This window comes from Podarcis raffonei, chromosome 2 (assembly GCF_027172205.1).
Source record: "Podarcis raffonei isolate rPodRaf1 chromosome 2, rPodRaf1.pri, whole genome shotgun sequence".
Taxonomy (NCBI): Eukaryota; Metazoa; Chordata; class Lepidosauria; order Squamata; family Lacertidae; genus Podarcis; species Podarcis raffonei.
In genome coordinates, this window is record NC_070603.1 from 113,701,692 (window position 1) to 113,727,176 (window position 25,485).

At 47.7% G+C, this 25,485-nt stretch overlaps 1 protein-coding gene across 7 annotated transcripts in view; it reads left to right on the top strand.

Annotated features, from left to right (window-relative positions):
• Window positions 1-153: 153 nt before the first annotated feature.
• PRRC2A (proline rich coiled-coil 2A) overlaps window positions 154-25,485 on the top strand; it is a 43,299-nt gene continuing 17,967 nt past the window's right edge. For 6 of the 7 annotated variants that reach the window (XM_053379062.1, XM_053379064.1, XM_053379065.1 and 3 more), the window contains exons 1-12: window positions 154-346; window positions 16,426-16,594; window positions 16,911-17,088; window positions 17,203-17,302; window positions 19,187-19,259; window positions 19,607-19,750; window positions 20,586-20,722; window positions 20,850-20,929; window positions 21,902-22,041; window positions 22,899-22,989; window positions 23,288-23,516; window positions 24,300-24,729. In XM_053379062.1, coding sequence (XP_053235037.1) covers window positions 16,483-16,594; window positions 16,911-17,088; window positions 17,203-17,302; window positions 19,187-19,259; window positions 19,607-19,750; window positions 20,586-20,722; window positions 20,850-20,929; window positions 21,902-22,041; window positions 22,899-22,989; window positions 23,288-23,516; window positions 24,300-24,729 — 1,714 coding nt within the window. In that variant the 5' untranslated portion in view covers window positions 154-346; window positions 16,426-16,482. Of the gene's footprint in view, window positions 347-1,753; window positions 1,869-16,425; window positions 16,595-16,910; window positions 17,089-17,202; window positions 17,303-19,186; window positions 19,260-19,606; window positions 19,751-20,585; window positions 20,723-20,849; window positions 20,930-21,901; window positions 22,042-22,898; window positions 22,990-23,287; window positions 23,517-24,299; window positions 24,730-25,485 lie in introns of those variants that run through there. The other variant, XM_053379063.1, reaches the window with a different exon arrangement.

Below are 25,485 nucleotides of genomic sequence, written 5' to 3' on the forward strand. Positions count from 1 at the left end.
GAATTGCCAGACTCCCTTTGCAACACCTGCCCGTTGAACTCCCTCGAACCCCCGCCCGCCCGCTTCTCTGTTTTCGAACTCCCTTCCTTCGGGGTTTTGCCCCCTTAGCCCCGCCTCCCGTGCAGCGTGTGGGGGCGTGGCTTCGCCGCCGCCGCCGGGGCCTGGGACCCGGATGGCCGTTTAGTCGGTGCTTAGACGCCGAGGCTGCCACATCGGGCCTTGGACAAATTACAAAGCAAGGGGGAGGGGGGGACAGCGTAATCCGCCTCCATCCTCCGCCTAGATTTCCCTTCCGCCCCCGGGAAGCTCGTATCCGGATAGAGCGGACCGAGCCCGATCAGACGAGGTGGGTATCGGCCTGGTTCGCCCCCGGTAACCCTCCGCTTGAGCGCTCGCAGGGCGGCGCTGGTGCGAGGGAAGAGGATAGGTCGGCTCGAGCCGGTAGAGCGCTCAGGCCTCCGCCATCTTGTCCCTTACTTCATCCTCCTCGGCCGCTCTCCCCGCAGCTGAATCCGCGTCCATCCGCCCCTCAGGCCACTCTCCCCGCTCCCCATGGCCAGCCGTGCCCTTCCCAAAGCGCTGCCCTTGTGGCTCCTGGCGGGTATTTGCCCCACTGGAGGGCAGTCGGGCTCCCAATGGCTGCCCTCCCCCGGGGTAGAGCTGCCTACAAAGGGGAGAGTGAAGAGGGTGCTCTCTCTTCCTGACTCTCGCCTTGGACCCCCCCCCCCGCAACCCGGGCTTGGCTGTTCACACGACGGCGGAACCTGCGGGTCGGGGGGTGCTGTTGACGAGGGGGCGCTAACAGGCCTTTGGGGGTTTGAGGCTTCAGGTGGAGTTCAGTTGTGACCCCCCACCCTCCATTACCCGACACACCTGGTGTTTTTTGTGGGGTGGGGGGTGCGATTTATCTTAAATTTGGAGAGGGCCGTGAGTGAGGCGTGGAAATACAAAGGACCAAGATGGTTCTGGAGCAGGTGGGGCTTTTTTAATGCGGGGGGGGGGGTTATAAGGCCCAGATAATCGCCTAGTATCCATCTCTAGGGTGGTCTGAAGTATTGAGGCTGTATTTGGGGGTGCTGGGGTTTCCTCTTTCCCTCCCCATCACCACACACAACATTTTATCTGATGCCTCTTAAAAGATTTCCCCTTTAGAACCTATGATGAAATCTAAATGGATATTTCAGGGGATAAAGGGCTGGTTTTTGTGTGTGAGAGAGCAGGAGAGCGCAGAAATTTGAGGCTGAATCCAGCCATTCCTTTATCCCTTTGCATTTCTCCCTCTATATTTCATATTAACTTCTATTTTGGGGAGGAGGGATTTGATTTTTTTGTGGTCTAAAATACCACAGGGTGGTGGACACTTTTCTACCCAGCATACCTACAGTATAGTACCGACATTTGAGATGTGTGGCACTATTGGAATGAGGAGGTGAAGTTGATTGAAATCCAATTTTTTATACATAAAGGAGTTTCTTTAAAATAAGAAAGCATTAGAAGCATCCAAATGTTTTGGGGAGGAAAGGGGAGATGTGGTTTGATAGAAACTGGTGTGTGTGTGTTTAGAGCATGATACTGTAAGGCTCTTGAGGTTTGCAGTTGTATATAAGCTATATCATTAATTTAAGTCAGCCTCTGCCTTCAGGTTTGCTGTAATGTATTAAAACATTTTTCTCCCCAGGAAAAATCCAAATGTCGGAAGGGAGGGGTGGAGTAGGGGACAGGAGGTGTGGCCTTTTTTAAAAAAAAGAGAGAATGGTTTAAAGGCAGCAGCACTACTATTTGAAGAGAGCAGCTAAATCATCGTCTTCGTTGCCTACACTAGTACCCCGTGGGATTGAGAAGATACCCTAAATAAGGGCAATATTGAGGTAGTCATGAAGTTACAGCCGTGTTAATTGCAAGATGAACCGCTGAGTTATAAAAACCCGTTTTATTGCAGCTGCACTTGAAAAAGCAAAACCTGTTAAGCAGGCAGCTTTTATGATGGTTTGGGGGTATTGGTGAAAATCTAGACATGGTAGGACTACAGTGGCAATATCAGTAGTTGGGTGTCATTTAAATAGAAAATCATCTGTTTGGGGGTAATGAATACCTCTCTTTGAAGGTAGTATTGAGACTAGGGGTGTGCCTTTGGGGAAAGGGAGAGTGCTTGTTCATCTAAAGCCTTGTTTCTTCTAGCACGCTCAAACACAGTGGATTGGAAGGAAGAGAAGTCCTCATGACTTGTGTGGTTAAGGAAGATTAATGGCTTCTTGTTGTATATATCCCCCCCTCCCTTTTTGGTATTTTTAACCGAACAGCCGGAATTAATTTAGCTTAAAAGTGGAGTTCAAATTTCCCAGCACTGTGGCAAGAGGGTGGGGTGATAGTGATTTGTAAAGGGTGTATAGTGACACACACAAAAAAAGTGAGCTAATATGGCTCCCTTTCATTTCAGAACCACAAGTCTCAAAATGGGGTGGTTTTAAAAATAATGGGTGTGTTTATGCAGCAAGAAGGGGGTCCTCTTTCCCCCCTCCCACCAAAAGGCACAACACACACACACCCCGAGAAAAAATTAGGTAGCCAAGGCAGCTTTTTAATGAGTGTCTTAACATGGCGATTCTGAGGAAAGGGTTAGAAATGAAATCTAATTGCCAGGTTTCGCATTTCAAGACAAGCAAATTTGCTCTTCGACTGTGCCCTAAATATTAAGCCCTTTCATGCAGATTTACAGGGTTGCTGGGGCTGGTTGTGAGGAAGAGTGAGAGTGCCTCCCCCCCTTCAGTTCTCCCATAGGCTTAGATCCCAGTTTTTCCATGTTCATTTTGGGGTGCTAAATGCAAGGGTTGCTGAAGTGATGCCTATTTGTTTCTCTGCTTGATTCAGAACCACCCTTTTTATAAAATGGTTGTTCAAGGAGGACTGTCTCATCTGGTGCTTCCCTGTTCCGGTGATGGAATTTAGGGGGGGTTGGTTTTTTTCCCATGGCAAATACTCCTAATTTCAGATTTATGTTTGCTAATTGAGCACATAATGTTTTTTCTTCGTTAACATGGTTTCAAACTAGGTCTTCTTTGACTTTAGAAAGCTATTCCTCTCTAATGCAGCTTTGGGATTCTGCAGATAAATTGAATATACTGTATTAATAATTAATGGTTGCTGATTCAGTTTTTGGGTGGCTTTGAGGGGGTTTTTTGTGCATGTGGGGGGGAGGGTGTTTCTTCCTTTTCCCTCTCATCAGTCAGTTTTAAAAATCCTTAAATTGAGGTTTTAATGTCTAGAATTATTAAATGTGTGGATGTATAAACTCATTTTAAATGTGTGGATTTACAATAAAAGAACAGCCAGTCCTCGGAAGGATGGGATGCAATCCTAGCAGAACGGGGTTGGCAATCTAGATTCCAGAAAGACCGTATAAATTAATTAAATAAAAAAATCAGCTGCAACTAGTAGGGTGTGCTATTTTTAAAACTGCTATTGGCTTGTTTTTGCTCAGGTGCCATTATATCTGGTTGTGCAGTGCTGAGGGAATTGGACATCTTAGCTATGCATTATGTAGTGAAAGTACAAAGAGGGCGGTGGTATTATACTAAATGTCTCTTCAAAAGGCAATGCAGAAGAGTTCATTAAAAGAAAATCCTACTAAAATAACATCAATTCATGATTATCTTAACTCTGATAACAGAACAGTAGTAATCTATCCTATCTGTGGTCAGAATCCTCTGCTTTTTAGCATAAGGCAAGTGAAGTGGTCCAAATGTTCTTAATAGATGTGCAGTACTGGATACTTTATAAGGTAATGTGCTCATACAAATTCATACATTTTGTTTTTTATATATGTAAGTCATTTGCAAACACAATTGCCCTGATCCATCTAATGGGCACCTGCATGGTCATATGGATGCTGTGCAAGTGGTTCCAGGCCTAATCCAACCATGGTTGGATATAAGAAAATAATGCTGAATAGCATTATTTGACAGAAGAAGCTGCGGGGGGGGGCTACCTTTAGAGCCTCCCTCTTCCCTGAATACTTGATGGAGTGTGATTGCTGATTGCCTGACAGGCTGTGTACACAAAATTGAATTATGGCCAGAACATCTTTTTACAGCATCGGCTGGCATAAATTGACTTTAAACATTGCATGATGTTTGATTAAAATTTTCAATTTTTTTTACACCCAAATTTGTTGTTTTGTTTTATGAAGCATCTTTGATTCACTTTGTCATCTTTAAATAAAACAATAAATTGTGGAAGGGAAGATTTCTCAGTACGGTGAGTTCTGTGGGAGTGTTTATAAATGAATATGATTCTAGGTGACCAGTAGAGTGGCAGTCATTATTGATAGTGCCCCCGGTAGTCTGATGATAGTACAGTGCTCTTTCGAGCCTTTATTCTTTCAAGATGACACTTTACAGATAGGGCTTGTAATTAAGCATAATTATGATTTAGAAGTTAGGAGGCCTTAGCTGTGACACGTGCCTGGTAATGGATTAACGGCCACTGGAATCTTAAATGTATTCCTCAGTATATCTATTAACACAATGTGTCAAAGACTCGCCCTCCCCTTTTCCTGTAGCTGAGTTACATTTTTAGGATTGACACATAAAAAGCAAGAGGTGTACATCATAGCAAATATTACTCATTCTGTAAAAATGATGAGTCAAAAGATATAATCCATCAGTAGTCTTGGTGTTAATTTTCATTTGCAAACTGACTTGATAATGTTTGCTGTCCTGCAAAGTAATTTTTGAGGTTATATTTGGGGTGGGGTGGTGGTTTTGATGTGTGTAGGTAAAACATTGGTCGTCAGTGGCATTAGGTGCAGAATTCACTTTTTGATGGTAGTTTTGGTATCTAGTGGCCAGGAAGTTGAGTGTGTGTTGGACCCACTCGCCCTTCCATTTTTACCCTGCTGTATTGGGTAGGTGTACGAGCTGCTTAAGTGTAGTGGCTTGGGTGGTGTGTTTGAGTAGCATTACCATACATCTTCATGAGTTTTCCCATAAATTCATGGGAGCTAGCTCTTTCTCTGATAACGTGGTTGTGAAGTTCCTTCAGTTTGTGGTTTCAGTAAGCTATTACAGCTTCCATGCTGTAATGTGCCCATCAGCTTTTTCTTGCTGTGATTGGCAAAAAGATAAAAACACAATTAAAACCCAGCAGCATTAAGGCTGATTGTTAATAGAGCAGGTGGCTAATATGTTAATGCACCAGTGCATTCCAACTCAACAATTCTATGATTATATGTCCCCTAAGTTCTATGATAAAGAGGTTGCGTTGGTTCTTCATGGACTACATGCCATTTCTGAAACCAAATAACCTCCTCATATACAATAAAAGCAGCTGATGTGTCTACTTGAGCTGTAATACACTGAACTGGTCCAAACCCTGTTGTTTGCAGTATGAAGGAAAAGCTAGCTAGACCCAGATGGTTACTCTGAAAGCGCCTTTGATTGGCCATGCTCGCATGTGTAATTCTGTTTGCAAGCTGTATTTTGACATGCCACCAAACCATAGTTGGGTGTTGGTTTGCCATCAACCAGGCCTGGAAGCTTCTCCCCTCACATGTGCAGTAATAGGAAAAGTGTGCAACTCAGTTCATTCTCATAAACAAGGGAAATGAATGGGGTTCACCAAAGTGGTACCTCAGGTTACAAACACTTTGGGTTACAGACTCCCCTAATCCGGAAGTAGTACCTTGGGTTAAGAACTTTACCTCAGGATGAGAACAGAAATTGTGTGGCGGTGGCAGTGGGAGGCCCCATTAGCTAAAGTGGTACCTCAGGTTAAGAACGGTTTCAGGTTAAGAATGGACCTCTGGAATGAATTAAGTACATAACCAGAAGTACCACTGTACTCCTTCAGTATATCTAGTCTCGGGCCTAGTACTAAACTGGGGCAGATCTTAGTTGCAAATAGCCACTGATGTGTTTAGAGTGGTAAAATTTCTGTAAATGTAGAAACCATAGAAAAAACTTGTTGGGTGAAGGGACTGGGATTTTTTTGGACAAATTGAAAAAGTGTAACGCTTCTTTATTATGTACCCTATACATATTGAAAGAACTTTATTCCTTTAGGAACATAGAATTATAGAATGTGGAGTTGGAAGGGACCCTAAGGGCCTACTTCCAACCCTCTACAATGCAGGAATTTCAGCTAAAGAATCCCTGAGAAAAAGCCACCTAACCTATGTTTAAAAAGCTCCAACGAAGCAGAGTCCACCACCACCTGTGGGAGTCTGTCAAACAGCTCTTACCATCAGAAGGTTCTTCCTAATGTTTAGCTGGAATCTCCTTTCTTGTAGTTTGAATCCATTGGTTTGGGTCCTCTGGAGCAGCAGAAAACAAGCTTGCTCCATCCTCCCATGCGACAACCCTGTTCTATCGCCTCTCAGTCTTCTTCTGAGCTAAACATACCCAGCTCCCTTAACCATTCCTCATAGGGCTTGCTTTTCTCCTCTGCACCCTACACATCAAAACCCTGGCTCACGTGCTCAGTGAGAGTCACGTCTTTCTCCAGGAATGAGACCATACAGTAAGCCAAAATGGGTGTGGAAGACATAATTCATTTTGTATAACCTGGTTTGGCATCATGTGTGGTATATTAAAAGTAGTTCATTCTGACAGTACAGGGGTACCCTGGTTGTCAAACTTAATCCGTTCCAGGAGTCTGTTCAACTCCCAGAACTGTTCGAAAACCAAGGCACGGCTTTCGATTGGCTGCAGGAGCTTCCTGCGCTCAAATCGGAAGCTGGGTCGGTTGTGCGGCTTCCAAAAAACATTCGCAAACCGGAACACTTACTTCCTGGTTTGCAGCATTTGGGAGCCAAGCCATTCGAGAACCAAGGTACCACTGTAATTACAAATTACATTTTATTTTAAGTTTTGGTTATAAATGGAGCTGTAAGCTGCAGTTCAGTAAGAAGCCCAGCATCTCTTTGGTTTTGCCAATTAGGGAGGAGAAGGCATATCACACACACACACACACACACCGAAGCAACCAACATTATAGTAAAACAGATAATTATTCTGAAAATTATGTCTTCTCCAGTCTTCCACAGTGTCAAGCAGAAATAATAATAGCTAAGAAAAGGAGGAAGGGGAAACAAAACTCAGATGAACGCGACATGAAATTTAATCATTCTCTTTTTCTAAGCTAGCTCTATCGGTTTCTGTTGTTTCATATTTGTCATCATATTTCTCTTGCAGTTCTAGAAAGGGAAGGTTTGCCCAGATTGAAACAAACTTCTCCCCTTTCACATGTCAGCTTATTTCTTGATTTGGTGTGAGTACTTCCAAAAATAGACCAGTTTCTTTCACATGCCTCAGAAGTTGGGTGAATCTGAAGTGGGTAGGAAGCAAGGGAGTTGGGTTGTGTAAAGACCTTGCCACCATGTGGCAGGAGAGGTATGCTTGGCAGAATCCCAGACAGCATTCCTTGGTCAAATACCTGCAGTGTTTGAAAATACCTTTCCAACACTGAGTCCTAAGTGTGCTGCTTGTTTTGTAATTGAGGCAAGTGCAGGAGCAATGCTTTCCTCGTTTAACATTTCTACCTTTGGATCATGGATCCAACAGATGTGCAGCAGCGTGAATTGGATGCCAGCAAAGTTATATTTCCCTGTACTTCCTCCCATTCCTAGTTCTTTGGAGCCTAGTCAAGAAGATCCACCAACAAGAGGAAGGCCATAGACAGAGAGGGCATTGAATCCGCCTTCCTTTTCTTGTGACAAAGGGTGTGGCCCCCAAGAGCAGAAATGCATCTTGCTCTTGCATTTGAGAGTTGTAATCTCAGTTGTAAACTCAGGACTTGCTTGTCCTCGGTGTACAGGAATTGCACTAATCTGATACTATACATGGGCTTGCATAAAAGTCTTCCTGTTACAATTTTAGAAATTGTGGGGAGAAGGGGGGGGGCTAAATATATCAACACCTAGTCTTTAAGAAAAATTCATCATTCATAAAGCAAATAATTTATTTTCCAATTTTTGAGGGAAAATGGGGTGGTTTTGTGCCTGGTTTGGGGGGAGGGCATTTAGAAGTTTGCAAATCTCTAATACAGTCATCGAAAGGTCAGCGGTTCGAATCCCTGCGGCGGGGTGCGCTCCCATTGCTCGGTCCCAGCGCCTGCCAACCTAGCAGTTCAAAAGCACCCCCAGGTGCAAGTAGATAAATAGGGACCGCTTACTGGCGGGAAGGTAAACGGCGTTTCCGTGTGCTGCGCTGGCTCGCCAGATGCAGCTTTGTCACGCTGGCCACGTGACCCGGAAGTGTCTCCGGACAGCGCTGGCCCCTGGCCTCTTAAGTGAGATGGGCGCACAACCCCAGAGTCTGTCAAGACTGGCCCGTACGGGCAGGGGTGCCTTTACCTTTAATACAGTCATACCTCTTGTTACGTTCGGTTCAGGTTACGTTCTTTCAGGATACGTCCCACAGTGACGCGGAAGTAACGGAACGGGTTACTTCCGGATTTCGCCACTCACGCATGTGCCATTCGCAACCAGAGGTATCACTGTACAGTAAAGCATGTTTCATGACTCCAGGTTTTTAAGGAGTTAAATGGGAAGCAGTGTGATACTCTGATTAGGGACATGTATTTTCCTCTGTGACAATTGCAATTTTGCATCTTTTCAAATGTAACTTTTCAGAATTGAGCCCCGATTTTGATTGCTAATATGTAACTAGTCACCGGCAAGGCCATCTTAACCTCAGCCAAACCAAAATTCCAAGGTAAGGGTGGTGTTGAAATGCTGAGTTTAAAAAAAAAAGTTAATTTATTCCCAACACAAACTGTATTTTGAGTTAACCACAGCTTGCGTGACTTCACATTTCAAGATGCAAATGCTCCTCTTAGGACATTTTAAATCTTTGCCAACCTTTGCAGTGGCGCATTTGTTTTCCTGCCTACCTCCTGACACTCAAAGCATGCAGTTCTGTGTGTTTGATATAAGCTAAATAAAATCACCCAAGATTGGCAGGTTGGGGAACAGAAACTCAGGTATATAACTCAGGTAATTGCCAAATGGCACCTTAAATCTAGGTTACTCCCTTTTTTGTGTGGTTTTTTTTTTATTAATTTCGTTTCTATGTCGCTTTATATATAAAGAACAAATCTCAAAGTGGTTTTATAACACATTCAACATCAAACAAAACAATCCAGAATAAAACAAATTCACTCTTTGAGGAAAACATTTCAGATCCTTCTCTAAGCAACATTTTGCTTTCCCCAGTTGCCTACCTGGCATCCAGAGAGCTCCACTTGGCCGCAGCTGGACCCACGCCTGGCTAGTTTCATAGAACTTGATGGGAGACACTGAGAATTTGGCCTGTTCCTATCTGCATTGACTGCCTTAGAGTCTCTTCCTCAGTCACACTCCAGTGTGATGGGGTTGTAAGAGTGGGGTGGAACATTAGCCATTGTTCTGTCTCTAAATTGGTGGCTTCCGCTCCGCTTGCATGGTTTGCGTTCTTGTGAAAAGCAGTTATTCCTACAATAGTAGCGGGCACAATATGGCAAGTAGTACAGTCATAAGGTAAAGGTACCCCTGCCCATACGGGCCAGTCTTGCCAGACTCTAGGGTTGTACGCTCATCTCACTCTAGAGGCCGGGAGCCAGCGCTGTCCGCAGACACTTCCGGGTCACGTGGCCAACGTGACAAAGCTGCTCTGGCAAGCCAGCGCAGCACACGGAACGCCGTTTACCTTCCCGCTAGTAAGCGGTCCCTATTTATCTACTTGCACCCGGGGGTGCTTTCAAACTGCTAGGTTGGCAGGTGCTGGGACCGAACAACGGGAGCGCACCCCGCCGCGGGGATTCGAACTGCCAACCTTCCGATTGGCAAGCCCTAGGCGCTGAGGCTTTTACCCACAGCGCCACCCACGTCCCAGTACAGTCATACCTCGGGTTAAATGTGCTTCAGGTTGAGCGTTTTCAGGTTACGCTCCGCGGCAACCCGGAAGTAACAGAGCGCATTATTTCCAGGGTTCGCCGCTTGCGCAGATGCTCAAAATGATGTCACGCGCATGTGCGGAAGCGGCGAATCGCAACACGCGCAGACGCGGGTTGCGTTCTGCTCATGTTGCGAATGGGGCTCTGGAACAGATCCCATTTGCATCCAGAGGTACTACTGTATAGACGTTGTAGGGAAATTTGGAGTAAAGGACTAGGGGTTGTGTGACGCAAAAGAGCCCTTTTGCGATGCCAAGTGGATGCTTCCAAACTGCCAAGCCATCCAATAACTTGATATATAGAAGTTGAGAGGTTTTTGATTGTTTTGGCCCCCAAAGTTTCATCCAGCTTGGAACTAGAGATCAGGAAGGAGAAATAAGAACCTCCCAGGTACAGAAGCCCATTTGGCATTTGCTTGCAGACCCTGCAAATGTTGTTTAATGTGTTTCTGCCATTGTGGTTAGGGTTCATTGATGGGATTCCTGTTACCTATGCCAACCTAGAAAACATCCCACAAATTTGGGATTAGCAGAAAGTGAAGCTGAGACTACCTTACACTTGCAGCCACTGACTGCAGCTGCTTCCATGTTGATTAATTATGCTTTTTCTTCTGGGAGTGGTTTTGTTTGCTCTCCCTCTAACGGGCAGTTCAGTTGCAAAGGTAAGCAAAGCCCAAACTAGCAGCCGGTAGTTGCCAGCTAGCTTTACGTATTTTCACTTTGATTGGAAAAATATTTTTTTTAAAAATCACACCATCCTGACCTTAAGTGGTCCTCAAGGCATTTAATAGCAGATGCATGTGGCACAGATCTAGAAATGCACAGCATCCCAGTTTTAAAGCACCATTGTTACTTTTTAAAAGGCCACAGTAGTATCAACCAGTGAAGAGAGATTTTTAAAAAATCAAGGAAGTCAACCAGTAATTCCAAAGTCTAGAGGCCACAAATTATTTTCTAAAAGCCACAATTTATTGGGTCAGGAATGGCCATCCTAGGAGCCACGTTCCATAGAGTGAGCGCTAAAAAATGGCCCTGCTCCTCATATTTGCCAGCCTTACCACCAAAGGCTAGGATTCCAGCGCAGAGTCTTGTATGATGACCTGATCCTATAGCGGGAAACAGGAATCCACAGGTTCCTAAGGTAAGCTGAACCAAAACCTGCCAGGGTCAAGGAGCACCTCCCATTGGTGTCTTTATAATATTTTGACTAAACTGTACCGGTTATGGCCTTTTGCTCTAATCAGTAAAAATCTGACTGACCAATTATCTCTCACCTCTCTTCACAAAATCAGGGCAGCGCCTTATGGCCAAAACGCACGCATAAAAACACATCAATACATAATACAGTAAATTGTGCCACATGGTTGCCAACAATCTTTCCACTTGTTCGAACAGATCTGTCGTGAATATTACCCACCCACTTTGTGCAACTACGACATCGCTCATATGATGGCATGTCATGCAAAAGGAAGGGCAGTGGGCCAAAAATACATGCAGTTCCAAAAGGCTGCCAGACCACACTCCGTTGTAAATGCAGGATTTGCTCCAGTAACTGAAGAATAATGGCTTTGTGGGTTAGAAGTTGCTTACCCCCTCCCCGCAGTCAATCATTTAAATTTAGACATAGTTTCCTAATGGTGTCATTGTGCAGCTTATGAAGGATGTGGGGATCTTTCCCATCAAGGACTTCTTGAAGAGCTTGGTCATCTCTCTTTGTTCTGTTATCAGGGTAGACGTGTTCTGGCCTTGCAAACTGTGAAATCTGATTTAAACATTAGAGGCTGAAAGAACATGGCTTCCTGTGGTTTGTTTCAGATGCCCTTCGAAGGAGATGAAGCTGCAGCTTAATGGAACAACTCATCTCAAACCTTGTTGGTTTGTTGTAGAGAACTGAAAGGATGCACACACACACGCCACCCCTGTGTTCGCACCAGCTGCCTCTCCCACTGGCCCTTGCTTCTGTCTCATCCCAAATTCTCCTTCCCCTCAGCCCTCCCAGTCATGCCAAAGGTCCCCTGCTCAGGCCTGGCATCTCCTGTTAAATGATCTCAGGGAGCAGGCTGTGATAAACCTGCCTGCTGTTGGGCAGAGGAGACCATGAAGGGCTGGAGAACCATAATGGCTTGACTCTGGGCTTAGCCACACTTAAATTTCGGGCACGGTCTTCACTTTAGAGCTCTAGGTCTGAGCACTTCGCCGCCAGAACTTTCCCCCTCGAAAACCTGCTCTTTAATGCTCAGTCGGAGCAAACTGCAATCCATGGAAATCCCAAATTGATGTTTGCTCTGATTGAGCACTAAAGAGCAGTTTTTTACGTAGAATGCTCCAGGCCAAAAAATAAATAAATTCAGCGCTCAGACACAGAGTTTTTAAGCACAGACCTGTGCCTGGAAAGAACAGGGGGGAAAGGTAAGTGTGGATAAGCCCACTGTAGAAGGCGGCTTCTGCTCTATTCTGCCTTGGTCAAACCACACCTGGAGTACTGTGTTCAGTTCTGGGTACCACACTTTAAAAAGGATGTTGACAAGCTGGAACGTGTGCAGAGGAGGGCAACCAAGATGATCAAGGGTCTGGAAACCGAGCCGTGTGAGGAACGATTGAGGGAGCTGGGTATGTTTGGCCTGGAAGAGAGGAGACTGAGAGGAGAAATGATAGCCATCTTCAAATATCTAAAGGGCTGTCATATGGAGGATGGTACAGGCTTGTTTTATTCTGCTCTGGAGGGTAGGATCCCAACAATGGCTTCAAGGAGAGTCCAGCTACACATCAGGAAGAACTTTCTGACAGTAAAAACTGCTTTGTCAGTGGAACAGACTCCCTCAGAAGGTGGCAGACTCCTTCCTTAGAGGTTTTTAATCAGAGTTTGGATGTCAGGGATTCGTTAGCTGTGATCTGCCATGTATAATCTAGTTGAGATTCCTGCATTGCAGGCGGTCGGTCGAACTCTCCGTTCAATGATTCCTTGCTAAGGCTGAATTCAGCTTAGGTAGCAGGCTGGGAAGGTTGTTGCAGGTCACAGTATGTGTACTAGGCCATCTGGATTAACAGTTGGACACTAAATCAGGCAGCTTCATTACTCCCAATTTCTTCCTTGCCCTTTTTCCGTTGTCCTTGCAAAGTGTGTGTTCCACCATCAGAGCTGTTGTAGGACTGGTTTTATTGCTGCCTTCTTCCCGGTAAAAGTGGAAGCCTTTCAATGTCCCAGGCAAGCTCCTGTCCTTGCTTGCCCCCAACCTTGTACCCGTCACTGAGATCTTGCCTTCAGTTCATTTGTCGGTTCCTCTCAACTTCACTCCGAAAAGCAAACTAAGGGCATGTTCTGATGTTGTATTGCTTAAAATGATTTGTTACCATTTGGGGGATGTGGGAAAATAAGTTTGTAAAGTACAGCACTGTGTATTATTATTTTTAAAAAGATTCAAGTTTGCTGCTGGGGGAAACAAAAGAACCCTGAAAATGGCATTTTGTTAAATTTTAGGCTTTTGGGATTTTTAAACTCAGTACATGGCCCTCTTAACAAAAGCAGTGAATCAAAGCCTGTTTCTCTATTGAGTAACATAGGAAGAGCCCTAGTCCAGCATCCTTTTTGCCTCAGTGACCAACCAGGTGTGTTTAGGAAGCCCACAAGCTGAACATAAGTTCAATGAGACAGCATAGGGGAAATATTTCACTTCTGAGGCAAGTATTGCAAGTATTCTATGTAGGTTAAGGTGTGATAGGATGAAATCACTGTTCTCTCTCCTGACCCCTGTTTAGAGCCATAAGCTACATAAATTCCATGCCTGGAACATGCCTTGTGATGTTGAACCTTTGGGAAGGTGTGCAACACTCTTAACAACACAGTAACATGCAGCTCTGTCTGTCTAGTTCCTCTGCTTAGCTGTGTAGGAGCTTCAAGGGGAAAAGTGAGAGTCCTGTTAAATAATCATGGGTGTGTATGTGTTGGGTGGAAAGGGACTCATTTAATCCTAAACAATCCCTGACAGATGTTGCTAATCCTATTTATGGATGGGGTTGGGTGTTCAGATACCGTATTTTTCGCTCTATAACACGCACCTGACCATAACACGCACATTGTTTTTAGAGGAGGAAAACAAGGGAAAAAACATTCTGAATGAAACAGTGGATGTATCATTTTTGTGCTTCATACTGTGGCCACAGACATGTGATCTGATGGTGAATTTGGGGTGACCCAATGCAAAAATCCTGAGAATTTCTGTGGATCCATGCTTTGTAACCACGTTTTTGCACCATTGCAGCCCCAGGCAACAGTGGGTGTGTGATTTTTTTTGGTGCAGGCTGTAGCCATGGACATGCTATGTGATCTGATGGTGAATTTGGGGTGACCCAATGCAAAGATCCTGAGAATCCCTGTGGATCCATGCTTTGTAACCAAGTTTTTGCACCATTGCAGCCCCAGGCAACAGTGGGTGCGTGATTTTTTTGGTGCAGGCTGTAGCCATGGACATGCTATGTGATCTGATGGTGAATTTGGGGTGACCCAATGCAAAGATTCTGAGAATCCCTGTGGATCCATGCTTTGTAACCACGTTTTTGCACCATTGCAGCCCCAGGCAACAGTGGGTGCGTGATTTTTTTGGTGCAGGCTGTAGCCATGGACATGCTATGTGATCTGATGGTGAATTTGGGGTGACCCAATGCAAAGATCCTGAGGATCCCTGTGGATCTATGCTTTGTAACCACATTTTAAGTGGGGAGGGAAGGAAAAACAAAGAAAGGACAAGGAGGATGAGAGGGGTGTGCGGAGAAGCAGCTGGCTAAGAATGCAGGAGAGGGATTTAACGGGAGGGAGGAAAGAAAGGCAAAAGTTTTCCCCCACCTACCCACCCAAGCCAGCCAGCTCGCGCTCTTTCTCTCTCTCTCTCTCTCTCTCTCTCTCTCTCACTCACTCACTCACCTGCATGTTTTCAGCAGCACCGGAGCACAGAGAGGAAGGAACGACACTCTGCTTTCCCCTCTGCTTGCCTGGAGGGGAGGGGCTTTCCCTGCTCTTTGTTCCGTTTGAGCAAACACAGCAACGAAACAGAGGAGGGTGGGCAGTAAGACCCTGAGGCAGAATGCAAGAAAGCAGCCGCTTCCTCTTTTCAGGTTTCCCTTCTCCGTGACGCGCGATTTCATTTTTGCCTGATTTTTCGGCTCTAGGGACCACACATTCGCTCAATAACACGCACAGACATTTCCCCTTCCTTTTTAGGAGAAAAAATCTGCGTGTTATAGAGGGGAAAATACGGTATATTTGTCCAGGTGAACTGTGAAGGAAAGAGACTTAGGTCAATTGCAAAAAAAATTAGAAATTAGTTAACAGTTATGAAACAGAGATTTAACAACTGTGATTAGTTTGTCGCCAGCAATGTTATGCAAATATGTGTCGGTATTCAAGTGGTTGAATAGTACTTGGCTTTTTAATTGGAACTCAAGGGGATAGCTCAGTGAATTTAAACAAAGTCCATAGCAACAGTTCCTTTAGCTTGTAAATGTGATTGTGGTTTTGATAAGGGAGTAAGCTGTTCTTCAATAAGCTTTGAAGGTCCTGCTCATTGGCCAGCCTCCCAGGTGACTTAGGCTAGCAGGTGCTAGAGAGAGGAGGGCCTTCTCAGTGGTGGCTCCTACCTTGTAAGAATTCCCTCCCAAGAGACAGACGTCTGAAAATGTATCTCTTCTCTGGTTTTTAACTCAAAGGTGGTATTCTATATGCTGCTGGTGGTTTTTCATTGTCTTTATCTTAGGTTTGCTGGGCTTAGTTATGTTTTAAATTACATTTTTCTGTAGCTGAGTATTTTGAACTGGTTGTTTTAACATGATATGTTGATGGCAGGGCTGTAGCTTTTAAAAACCCTATTTAATGGGGTAGTATATTGTTTGTTGCATGTTGTCCTCGGGAGACTAGACTTGAAAGGCAGTTTTGAAATACCTGAAAATAAGTAAATGGGGTGGGGTTACCTGAGCTCCTGTAAACCTGGGGAGCATGGAGCCCCATCCTATGTTTGCTGTCAGGTGTTGCAGTTGAAAGTGTGGGGCGTTGCCTTCTTGAAGGCATTCCTGGCTTCATGGAATGTTTGACCCAGGGAAGTATTTATTTAAAGTACTTCCACTCTCCTTTTCACCTGGAAAAGGTTCCCAGGTGGCTCACAATGATCACTAGTAAATCTGTCTGTGTCTTTAGGCTAGCAATCTAAAAGATACAGTGCAAAAGAGATCGGGGGGGTGTTCATGGGGTGGTCACCCCGCCCAGTTGCACTTCTCAGTCCAGCCTGGGTGCTCCTCTTCGTGACCATAGGAGATATCTCTACTCCACTTGAATGGGCTGCTCTGAAATAGAAGTGCCACTCCCCATGCTTGCTCCGGAAAACGTGTACAGGAAAGAGCTTGTTGTCACTTGGCTATTAAAAGAAGTGGCTGTCGATCGATAGGGAAGGATGGAGTTGGGACTATTGAGCTTTCGTCCTCTTACTCTCCCCAAACCTCTTCCCAACAGTGGCACGTTTCGCAGGGAGCCAGGAGGAACCATCGTACTCAATGACCTTACAGCGCAATGTCAGATCGTTTGGGGCAAACAGCAAAGGGGAAGGATGGAAAAAAGTATTCGTCACTCAACTTGTTTGATACATACAAGGGCAAATCCTTAGAAACACAGAAACCCACAGGTAAAATGACCTATCTGTTGGGGGGGGCAAGTATTTTCTTCTGAGTACTATTCTCAAAGGAGGAGGCAGTTGCCATGATGAACGTGCTTAGTCTCTGATGCCCCCTTGATGGCACTCGCAGCGCCCTGAGCAGCTGCTCCCTCCTTGTCTGAAACTACCAATTTGGGACTTGGCAAGAAAGCTCTCGGTAGTTGCAGCCGTTCATGGGAGGGGAGGGGTCGGTAAGGGAAGCTTTGCTGGGGGAGGTGGGAGAGGGCGGAGCTTTCAAGAGGGTCCCAAGGACTGTGCCTGACCCTGCCTCCTCCTTCCCCTACAGTTACTCCCCGCCATGGCTTGCAGAGTCTCGGTAAAGTTGCCATTGCCCGGCGCATGCCACCCCCTGCAAACCTGCCAAGCTTAAAAGCGGAGAACAAAGGCAATGACCCCAACGTCTCACTAGTGCCGAAAGACGGGACAGGATGGGCAAGCAAGCAGGAACAGCCAGACCCAAAGAGGTAAGAGGGAGCCAGAGGGGCGCAGACACTGCTTTTCCGGGTGGCGGGGAGGAGGAAGGCACGTTCTCCACCAACCTTTCCTTCAACGGGAGTCTTCCTTCCTTCCGTCTCCAGTACCGATGCCTCGACAGCTCAGCCGCCGGAATCGCAGTCGCCGCCGGCTTCACAGACGTCTGCCTCAAACCCACCGAAACGACCCCCAACAGCCCCCGAGGTAAATCCAGGGCAAGAACTGGGGTGCTGAAGGCTCCCAATCAGAAGCTCTCTTCTGGACAGTTGTGTGTATCAGCTTCCAGCCTAACAGATCCTACCGCTTTTTCTGCAAAGAGCCACGGTTTCCTAGCTCCAGTCCCTTCTCCCCTCTCTTTGGCCCCAGCAGAAGCACCAGTTCTCTCCCTATTTAATCGCCATTCAGTCCATGCATGGGTGCAGTCCTTCTACCAGGAGGCAGGAGCTTATCAGAAGACGGACTCTTTCAGGACTAGCTAAGAATCACCTCCCACCTTTCCTCTTAGAGACAGCTTTTCTCCTGCTTCCAGAGCAAACAGTTGCAGGTTCTGGCATGGATGTGCTATAGTTCCTAACTGACGGTCCACATTTTGCATAGCTTTTGGTTTTTTCCCTGGCATCAAAGCTTTTGCAGAAAGTTGGGCTTTATTGTCACTCACTCTGTGACTGTTTGGGACATTGTGTTAAACTATGGCTTAGCATTCCCAAGCCTCTGGCTCACGTGCTTCCTTCTCCTCCTCCAGCACGGCTCTCATGAGATTCTGGAAGCCTGCAGTTGAGTGTTCAAGCTTAGTGAGAAGAAGTGTTAGTCACAGTTTTGGGTGCAGATCTAACATTACCCGTGCCTTATGAAAACAAGCTAGAATCATGAGACTGTTTGAAGTTGCCTTGTTTCCCTAAAACATTGCTAAGACTAATCACAGTTTGTCTGGGTTTGGGCATAGTGGGTAACTGTGTATAACAAAAGCTTCTAGCCTCAGTTGTGGGCACAATAGAAGAGGAGAAGGTTGCTCATGAGTCCAAGGCCTGCTCATTAATCCAGGGGTTGGGAAACTCTGCTTCTTTCCCGGGTTGCTGTCTGCCTTGTCCTCCTTTCTCTTGGGGAGAGTGAGACCAGGCACATTTGCAAGTCAGCTTAGAGGCCCAGCCACTGAGTGTGGCAGCTGAGACATGGCTTGGCCTCGGGGCTTGAGCGTGCCTGCCAGACTCTTTTCTCCTTGTAGTGTGGCTGCATCACTGCAGGCCAGATGAAACCAGACTTCAGTTGAGTCAGAGCAGACAGGACTGATCCAGCCCAGAGGCCTCCCCAGCCCTGCTTTAAACCATAGTCTAGCTCTATATCAAAACAAAACCCATGTTAACAACCGCACAGCAAGGGGCAGGGCTGCCCCATAACTCCCTAGCCAACCTTGCTACTTTCTAGAACGGGAAGTCAGTGTGCCCCCAGATGCTGTTTGGCTCCAGCTCCCATCAGCCCTAACTATCACTGTAACTAGTTCAGGATGATAGACATTCTGGAGGGCACTGGGTTGGCTGCCCCTATTCTAAAGGCATTTGAGCCATGCTTGGGTTGATTTGTGGGACGCGGGTGGCGCTGTGGGTTAAAACCACAGAGCCTAGGGCTGGCCGATCAGAAGGTCGGTGGTTCGAATCCCCGCAACGGGGTGAGCTCCCGTTGCTCGGTCCCTGCTCCTGCCAACCTAGCAGTTCGAAAGCACGTCAAAGTGCAAGTAGATAAATAGGTACCGCTCCAGCGGGAAGGTAAACGACATTTCCGTGCGCTGCTCTAGTTCGCTAGAAGCGGCTTAGACATGCTGGCCACATGACCCGGAAGCTGTTCGCCGGCTCCCTCGGCCAGTGAAGCGAGATGAGCGCCTCAACCCCTGAGTCGGCCACGACTGGACCTAATGATCAGGGGTCCCTTTACCTTTACCTTTGCCTGGGTTGATTTAACCATGAGATTTGTGGGTTTTTTCTTAATGAATCAATGTGAACCTTTAGATTGTGTCAGTTTTGGAGATCGCTTGACAAAAGGAAGCTGGCAAGAAGGTCAGTCGGTTTTGACCTCCCACCCCTCCTCTTGTTCCAGAATCCCCCTACAGTAGCAAGCGGGGCAAAGTCCTGGGCGCAGGCCAGCGTTACCCATGGAGCGCAAGGAGATGGTAAGCTGTCTTCCAACTAATTTTGTGTGAAGCTAGGACCTCAGACTTTTGGAGAGAGGAGAATCAGTATGTTTCAGCTCCCACCACCATTTATTTTATTATTTAAAAAACTATATTAGCACCTGTATTTTCCGCTGCCCCTCCTAAAACATTGCAACATCAAACTTCTTGGAAAGACCAGCAGAGAAAGCCGCATGTGTATTTCCCTGGAGAAGGGTATTCCAGAGATATGGGGCCACCAACAAAAAGGCCCACCCCCTGGTGCACTCTGGTGTGCTGCCATCGCCCCAGATGTGTTAGAGACCCTTGTAAAGGACCTGCCTGGACTTTCTTTCTTTGATGTCAAGGTGGAAAGGGATCAAGCCTACTGTCGCGATTCTCTCGCGAGGAATTTCCGACCCTGCAGGCGGCTGGCGACCAGGACAAAGCTGGCAAAGAAAAGGACACTACCGATGCGTCGTATGGGCCCGGACCAAACCTCCGCCCCCAGAGTGAGTGGTTTTGCTCAAGCGTCTGTTGTTTCTGGGCACCAGAGCAAGCTGGGAGTAGGGGCAGCATCGTCATTATCAACCATTGCCAGAAGATTTTCTCCTTCACATGGGGACATCTAATGAAGCTAATAAAAATAATATTTATTTATACCCCGCCCTCCCCGACCAGAGCCCGGCTCAGGGCAGTTAACCACAGTAAAATTACAGTAAAAACATAATGGGGGGGAAACCCAATTTAAAATACATACAGGTTAAAATGCAATTTAAAATGCAGCCTCATCAAAACCATAAGGGGAGACTGAGTCCAAACCAAAGGCCAGGTGGAACAGCTCTGTCTTGCAGGCCCTGCAGAAAGATGTCAAGTCCCGCAGGGCCCTAGTCTATTGTGACAGAGCGTTCCACCAAGTCGGGGTCAGTACTGAAAAGGCCCTGGCCCTAGTTGAGACCAACCTAACTACCTTGCGAACTGGGACCTCCAAAATGTTGTCATTTGTGGACCTTAAGGTCCTCCGTGGGGCATACCAGGAGAAGCAGTCCTGGAGGGGGAGGACAGACAAAACAAAACCCCTCTTCACGTATCACATAATTAAAAATGGGTGGGGGTCAAGGCTACTAGCCACAATGGCCACATGGAGGTAGACTCCTCTGTTGGAGGCAGTCTGCCTCTGAATGCCAGTTGCTGGGGGTGGGAATCGCACCCAGATTCTGCTTTCAGGATTTCCATGGGCGTTATATTATCTGGTTGGCCCCTGTAAGATCAGGATGTTGGCCACTGGCCTGACCCAGCAAGACACATCTTACGTTCTTAACTTCTCTTCCGCCCAATCTCTTGCAGACGCTACCAGTTGGCGGGACGGAGGTGGGCGGGGCACTGACGGGGAGCTGGTGCCCGAGGACGGACGGGCTGGGGTTGGCCTGCAGCCCAACATCCCGCCTCAGTTCCCTCCCTACCGGGGGATGATGCCGCCATTTGTAAGTATATTGCAGAAGAGGAGGTGCCGAGTGACTTGGGCCACCTGCTTCCTTGTTTGAGGGCAGGGGAAACGGAAGAGAGGGGGGAAACCCTCCAGTAACCAATTTCTCCCCTACCCCACCTCAGATGTATCCCCCGTACCTCCCGTTCCCGCCTCCATATGGGCCGCAGGGACCTTACCGCTACCCCACACCAGAGGCGCAGAGGTAAGGGGTTTTTAAAAATTAAATATGTGATAATGGCAAGTGATCTTTGTGGCAGAAGGGGAAAGTATGTAGAGGACCAGGAACAGGAGCAAGTGAGGGGAAGTGCAGGAGATTGCAGTCAACTGCGTAACTGGAGCCGGATGTTTTGGGTTCCTGGTACACTCGTACCTTGGAAGTCAAACAGAATCCGTTCTGGAAGTCCGTTCAACTTCCAAAATGTTCGGAAACCAAAACGTGGCTTCTGATTGGCTGCAGGAAGCTGCGGAAGCCCCATCAGATGTTCAGCTTCCAAAAATAGTTTGCAGACCGGAACACTCACTTCCAGATTTGCAGCGTTCAGGAGCCAAAACATTCGAGAACTAAGCTTGTAATTGAACAGGCGGACAACAAAGGGAAGATGTGTGGTTGGAGTCTCTTTGGGCCGAGCAGATCAATCAGAAACTGGAGGGAGCAGGAAGTGGCATCTGTGAAATAGTGGAGGATATAGAGGGGCACCTTTCCCTTCTCTGCTCCCCCCATGCTCACACAAGGAAGAGAATTCCTCTATAGGCTTCCTGTTGCACCATCAGAAGCAGACACTGAATCAGTGGAATGCAAATGTCTCCTGATTTCTCTGCAGCGTGGGATACAAATATGGCCTAGAGGCCGGTGCACCACAAAACCCTAATCTTCATGCCTGCCCTCTGACTCCATGTAGGAAAAGACTGGCTGTTACACAAGGGAAGGCAGATCCTTCTTCGTAGTACTTGATCCTTTGGTCCCCTTAGTTGCAGGGGCAGGGAATCTCTAGCTCTCCAGCATTTCCTGGCATGGCTGGTGATGAGGAATGGTGGGAATTTTGGTCCTTCAGCGCCTGGAGTGCTACAATGCACTGCTCTGCTGAGTTTAGAGCAACATTATTATTTAGATCAGCAGCAAGGAAAGTCAGAGGTGTGACGTTTCTGTTGATCTCCGTTGTCCTGTCATCTCCAGGTTCCAGCGGCTTCCAGGACCCCGCCCTTCGCAGCCTGCGGCGCGCGTGTCAGAGCCTGTGAGCCGGCCCCCTGTCCTCAAGCAGGATGACCTGAAAGAATTTGATGAGCTGGACCAGGAGAATGATGAAGGCTGGGCAGGTAATGAAAGAGCCTAACCACAGAGGGAAGCACTTTGGCAAAAAAATGAGAGGCACAAATACAAGATGGGTGACACCTGGCTTGAGAGCAGTACATGTGAAAAGGATCTAGGAGTCTTGGTGGACCACAAACTTGACATGAGCCAACAGTGTGACGCGGCAGCTAAAAAAGCCAATGCAATTCTGGGCTGCATCAATAGGAGTATAGCATCTAGATCAAGGGAAGTAATGGTGCCACTGTATTCTGCTCTGGTCAAACCTCACCTGGAGTACTGTGTCCAGTTCTGGGCACCACAGTTCAAGAAGGACACTAACAAACTGGAACGTGTCCAGAGGAGGGCAGCCAAAATGGTCAAAGGCCTGGAAACGATGCCTTATGAGGAACGGCTAAGGGAGCTGGGCATGTTTAGCCTGGAGAAGAGGAGGTTAAGGGGTGATATGATAGCCATGTTCAAATATATAAAAGGATGTCATATAGAGGAGGGAGAAAGGTTGTTTTCTGCTGCTCCAGAGAAGCGGACACGGAGCAATGGATCCAAACTACAAGAAAGAAGATTCCACCTAAACATTAGGAAGAACTTCCTGACAGTAAGAGCTGTTCGACAGTGGAATTTGCTGCCAAGGAGTGTGGTGGAGTCTCCTTCTTTGGAGGTCTTTAAGCAGAGGCTTGACAACCATATGTCAGGAGTGCTCTGATGGTGTTTCCTGCTTGGCTGGGGGTTGGACTCGATGGCCCTTGTGGTCTATTCCAACTCTATGATTCTATGATTCAGAGCTACCCACAGGAGCCGGGACTCTTGAAAGCGTTTCTTCTTATTGGATCTGTCAATCGAAAGACATCCTATTTGTCTCCCACAGGAGCCCACGAAGAAGTGGACTACACTGAGAAGCTGAAATTCAGCGATGAGGAGGACGGGAAAGAGTCTGATGAAGAAACCACTGAGAACCGGTAAGATTAGGCGGTGGTATGGCCAATAACCGAGTCTGTCCCGCACAGCTGGCACAAAGCATGTTTGTTTTGTGAGACGGGTGACACCCCCCCCCCCCGGGTGCCTGTTGCTGAGCTGCAGCCCTGAGCCACATGGGACCACCTTACAGAAAAGTCATTCTTGCCTGGCTGCAGCTACATCACAAAAATACCTGCGCATGCGCCCTCCTTGCTCCCTGCCCCTCCGCCAGCTCCGAGCAGAGGGTGCAGGATCTAAGTGGCCCCATTTGACACCTCTCTCTTCACCTCTGTCACCAAGCAATGATGAGGCTTCCGGCCCAGAAAGCCAGTCGTCGGGCACAGACACCAAGAAGGCTGGAACTCCAAAAGAGGATCAACCCCTCGTCAAAGCAGCCTGGGCCGAAAACGCACGTCCCCCAGAAGGTGGCAAAGAACCGCCGCCACCTGCTGCTGCAGTCCGGGCACCGCCACCTCCGCCACCACCACCCCCCAACCGGGGCAACTGGGGGCAGCCCAATGACTTCCCGGTGAGTCTATGCAGGCTGCAAATCCTGCTTGAGAGCGCCTGCGGTCGGCAGCTGCTATTCAGGCAGGCCAAAGTGTGGAGAACCCAGGCTCAGGTCTCCTCATTCAAGGGGTGTACATTAGATTGCATTGGGTTTCCAGGTAAACCAGTAAAACAAATGTCAGTGTGCTGTAGTGGTTAAGAGCGGTAGACTCATAATCTGGTGAACCGGGTTCGCGTCTCCACTCCTCCACATGCAGCTGCTGGGTGACCTTGGGCCAGTCACACTTCTCTGAAGTCTCTCAGCCCCACTCACCTCACAGAGTGTTTGTTGTGGGGGAGGAAGGGAAAGGAGATTGTCAGCCGCTTTGAGACTCCTTAAAGGGAGTGAAAGGCGGGATATCAAATCCAAACTCTTACACTCCTCCTCTTGTAAAAATAGAAAACTTCCTTAGCTGGAACAATGCACGTTGGCATCATTATTTTGATTTATGCTCTGCTTTTCAGCTAAAATAAAATAGGCATTTGGGTGGCACTTGGCATTAGCTCACTCTCTCTCAGCTTTAACTAGAACTTCCATGCTGAGTAATGAAGGGGTGAAGTGGCGAGGGAACAGAGCAGCTTCTATGCGGATGTTTCGATACTTGAATGTGGGCCTTTGGGCTTCTTAGTGAGGGAACACGGGTGTGAGCAGGGACAAACTCTGCTCTCCTCGAGGGTCTTTGGGAGTTGAGTTTCCAGCTCAGGTTTCCTTTCAGCGGAAGAGCTCTGAGCGAGGGCTTCTCTTTCTCTCTTTGCCATCCAGGACCGCTCACTGCGGCCACTCCCCCCAGAAGACGAGGACGAAGCTTGGCGCCAGCGGCGGAAGCAGTCCTCCTCGGAGATCTCTGCCGCGGTGGAGCGGGCCAGACGCCGGCGGGAAGAGGAGGAGCGGCGCATGCAAGAGGAGCGGCGGGCGGCTTGCGCCGAGAAGCTCAAGCGCCTGGATGAGAAGTTTGGAGCTCCCGACAAGCGCTTGAAGCCCGAACCTCCCAAGGAGCCGCCGCCTCCCGTCATTGTGGCTGCTCCTCCTCCCCCTCCCCCTCCAGCTCCCACCCCTGTGCCCCCCAACCCGCCAGCTGCCCCAGTCACCCCCGAGGAGAAGAGGGAGAAAGAGGAGCCCGTGCTGGCCAGCAAACCTCACAGTGCTGTCACCAGCAGCAGCGGCAGGAGCAGCTTGGACTCCTCCGGCGCTGGTAAACTGGGCTTTTATTTTCGGTGCTCTTATATAGATATATTCTAAGGTAGTTAGCAACCAAAGTGAAAAATCATTTGACTGAAAAGTACAATAAAACGACGACAAGAAATGACAGGGGGGAAAGCCCGAAGCATGCAATAAAAGGAAAACAGGAAGGCACCTCGGCCTGATCTGCCTGCAGACATGCCACATTGTGTTTCTCATGGCCAAATAATTCTTGGCTGATGGTACAAATCTCCCATTTTATTTATTTATTGAATATCTACGTTGCCCTCCCGCCCCAAAGGAGCCCAGTGCTGTGTGTTGCAGTGGCCATTACACACATGGCAAGCTGTCAGGTGATGTTGCTGTCATTTGAGTCATAGGGACATAGGAAGCTGTGTCATCATCTTCATCCTGAGTTCTTACCATTGGGTCCACCTAGTTCAGTACTGTATTGGCAGTGGCTCTCCCAAGATTTCACCTGGGAGTGAGTCTGGGAGAAGCTAGGTGGCCCAAAGGCCTGACCTGGCATCAGGCAGCATCTCACGTCCCTGGCAAGGTCCGTGCAGCATGCCGTCTTGCCTGCTGATTTGGTGGTGGTGCATACAGGGCTTCGGGGATCTGTGCCCCCCTCATGCGATGCTAGACTGTGAACTGCCATCATGCCTGACCATAGGCCAGGCCAGAAATTGAGAGTCCCAGCTTCCCTGTGAAGGGCTGCAGGCTCCCCACCCCGGGCTCCAGAGATTGGCAAGGTTGAACCCAGAGTCCG